The 2,588-nt window shown below is 42.0% G+C and overlaps 2 protein-coding genes across 5 annotated transcripts in view; one reads left to right on the forward strand and one right to left on the reverse strand.

The window, feature by feature from the left end:
- LOC106816022 (peptidyl-alpha-hydroxyglycine alpha-amidating lyase 2-like) overlaps positions 1–2,588 on the reverse strand; it is a gene marked incomplete at its 5' end in the record, with an annotated part of 51,063 nt that overhangs the window by 13,668 nt on the left and 34,807 nt on the right. The window lies entirely within an intron of this gene.
- The window catches only part of LOC106816025 (protein melted-like), a 15,323-nt gene that overhangs the window by 1,777 nt on the left and 10,958 nt on the right, over positions 1–2,588 (forward strand). For 2 of the 4 annotated variants that reach the window (XM_014820566.1, XM_014820567.1), the window contains exon 2: positions 564–716. In XM_014820566.1, the coding sequence (XP_014676052.1) occupies positions 632–716 (85 nt within the window). In that variant the 5' untranslated portion in view covers positions 564–631. The remainder of the gene's footprint in view (positions 1–563; positions 717–2,588) is intronic. The other 2 variants (XM_014820569.1, XM_014820568.1) reach the window with 1 other exon arrangement.

Below are 2,588 nucleotides of genomic sequence, written 5' to 3' on the forward strand. Positions count from 1 at the left end.
ATGATACACAGAAATCTGTGCATCACTTCGTGATACCTAAGGTGCTTAAAGTGGATTTACGCTTGTTCCGGCAGTACCCTGGGGGACATCTATAGACCCTATGAGCGATAGGATAGAATGATGTTTATTACTGGACATATGCTCTCTATCCTTGAGCCGCTTCTTCTCTTATACTCTTCTTGAAACTTGAGCCTCCCAAGGGCCTGTGAATACAACTTACAAGCTGTATCTGTGTAAAATCTAAACGTTGTCATGAAATTTGAATGAAACGTAGCGTTATCACGACTAGCTTTACTTTTAAGAGTGAACCTTGTTGCAAGGTTAAGAGCTAGGCCTACGTAGGTAGAGCGAAAACAAGACCATATATGATATACTCTAGTCGTGACGGTGTAGTTACTTTCTATCACAGATACACTCACAGCGTAGCATTACCACCTGCATTACGCTTCGTCGTTCAATCATTTTTATCTAATCCTGAAATGGATTATTAAAGGCCTACAACTGATTACTGTATTATTGTGTATCTGCTAGCATTATATGCACTCATAGGTGTTTTTTTGCAGAAGTCGAGACATGTGACCACCCTACATCCTGAGGACAAAGGTACATAACACTGTATCTCTGCAGAGTGATGCATGAGTTATTCAGCCAGGTGTTGAATAAGAGAGATCTCTCAAAGGCAGGAGATCTCTTCATACTGCAGGATGGAGACATAGGTAATAATAGCAATTAATACATCCAGCTTGAACGCTGGTATCAGCCTGACATTTGATCGCTGTACTTTATACCATAGATTAAAATTCAACAACGTCAGTGTTTCCCTGGATAAAATCATGAGCGAAGCGCCAGGGTTGAATAAGTGAGTGGCGAAGGCGCTGGCACGAGTGCCTTTATTCCTATTACATGCACCTGCTTTGTGTGTGACTGTCGCGTAGCAAGGGTAGTCTTGCCCGCTGTGTTTGCTTTGCTATGTGGCAGCATAGTCGAGTGCACCCGGGACGGCTTGATAACGATTTTGGGGCCCGAAATAATGCTCCTTAGCGGCGATTTCGGCAAACATTGAGCGAGGCAGATGAAAAACAACAACAATAAGATGTCCCTCCCCCCCCCAGCTTATCATATACCAGGAAAAACAAAACACACGTTGTATACAAATTTAGTATGCATTATAGTTTGAAAAACCAATTAAGTATGCACGTGTACATGTGAAAAGCTGTCTAAGCCACTGAATCTTGCAGATAAATTATAACCAAATGATACCCACAGCAGGAATTAATATGATTTATATCTTCATTTCATTGCTCCAATAATACATTGCAAATTCTGAAAACCCAAGCAATAAACACATAACATAAGCAGCATCTTGCACGTCACTAATTTTTGTAGTAAAGTGAGATTTCCTTGTAAGTGTAGCAACAATATCTGGGTCACTGTAGACAGGGGCGTAGCTACGGGGGGGCCTGGAGGGGCACGTGCCCCCCCCACAAATTTTCTGTGCCCCCCCAGGTGCCCCCCACTGAAAATTCATGTGAATAATAAGAAAAAATTGAATTAAAAACAATGCCATTAGAACAGTATGATAGCAAAGAAAAGTTATATATTGTGCCCCACGAAGATGTAAGGCCCCCCTCAGTGCCCCCCGCTGAAAAAATCCTAGCTACGCACTGACTGTAGATAGCCTTTAATATGTGTGTATCCACCACCAGCTAGGTTACCTCGAATTGATCACATAGTGTGTTCTTGCTTTCTATAGTCAATGACCTGCAGCCGTCCTACAGTCAATACAGCAGATATCTAAATGAACCAGACTACTGTAAGCGTGACAATGACCAGAGTGTCGTGGAAATATGCATAACGCGTCACTAGTGCGATAAGTGGGCGAATTCATAAATATACATTGTTGAAGTAGTTGAAATAAATTAATATTACTCGATATCGTTTCATGTACTGGCTACCGGCTAATAATCGTGTGCATACAATGCATGCTAGATGAAAAGTTCAATAACATGGATTTATAAGTAATATAAATACCATAAATATATTATAAATATATTAAATATAATAATAATATATTAAACATGTAAAGTCCGTACGCCATCCTCGTGGATGCTGCTTTGAGTTTATGCTGTGACTAGTCCGGGCGTCTGTAGCGGAGGACTTGCGTACATAGTAGACGCATGCACCTTCGCCTTGATGTCGTACTCAGCTCCTGCTTGGAACATGAGCTTGAAGCCGTCCGGCCGGGACGCAGGACCCACCACACGCTTAAGATCGCCTCCGACATTCTCAGGCTGTGTCTTTCTGGTATGTTACCCAACACGATAGTTGGTGTAGCCGATGTTGAATCTGCACGGGTTTCTGCATTAGATCTGTGTCCTGTAGAAACGTAATGCCAGGTCTTGATTACACTCGCTAAGAGATGAGCTGTTGGTGTGTTTGTAAGCTGCCTTCGCAGGCATAGCAATGGGTAAAGCTGTGTGGAACAAACTGCTAATTAAGCAATCTAGGTAAAAATGTACCTGCTGTATCCTACAAGAAGAAAAGTGCCTTGGATTTATTTCAAGCTAGGGATGCCATTATTTCAAGCT

This window comes from Priapulus caudatus, unplaced genomic scaffold, assembly GCF_000485595.1.
Source record: "Priapulus caudatus unplaced genomic scaffold, Priapulus_caudatus-5.0.1 Scaffold1264, whole genome shotgun sequence".
NCBI classification, from domain to species: Eukaryota; Metazoa; Priapulida; class Priapulimorpha; order Priapulimorphida; family Priapulidae; genus Priapulus; species Priapulus caudatus.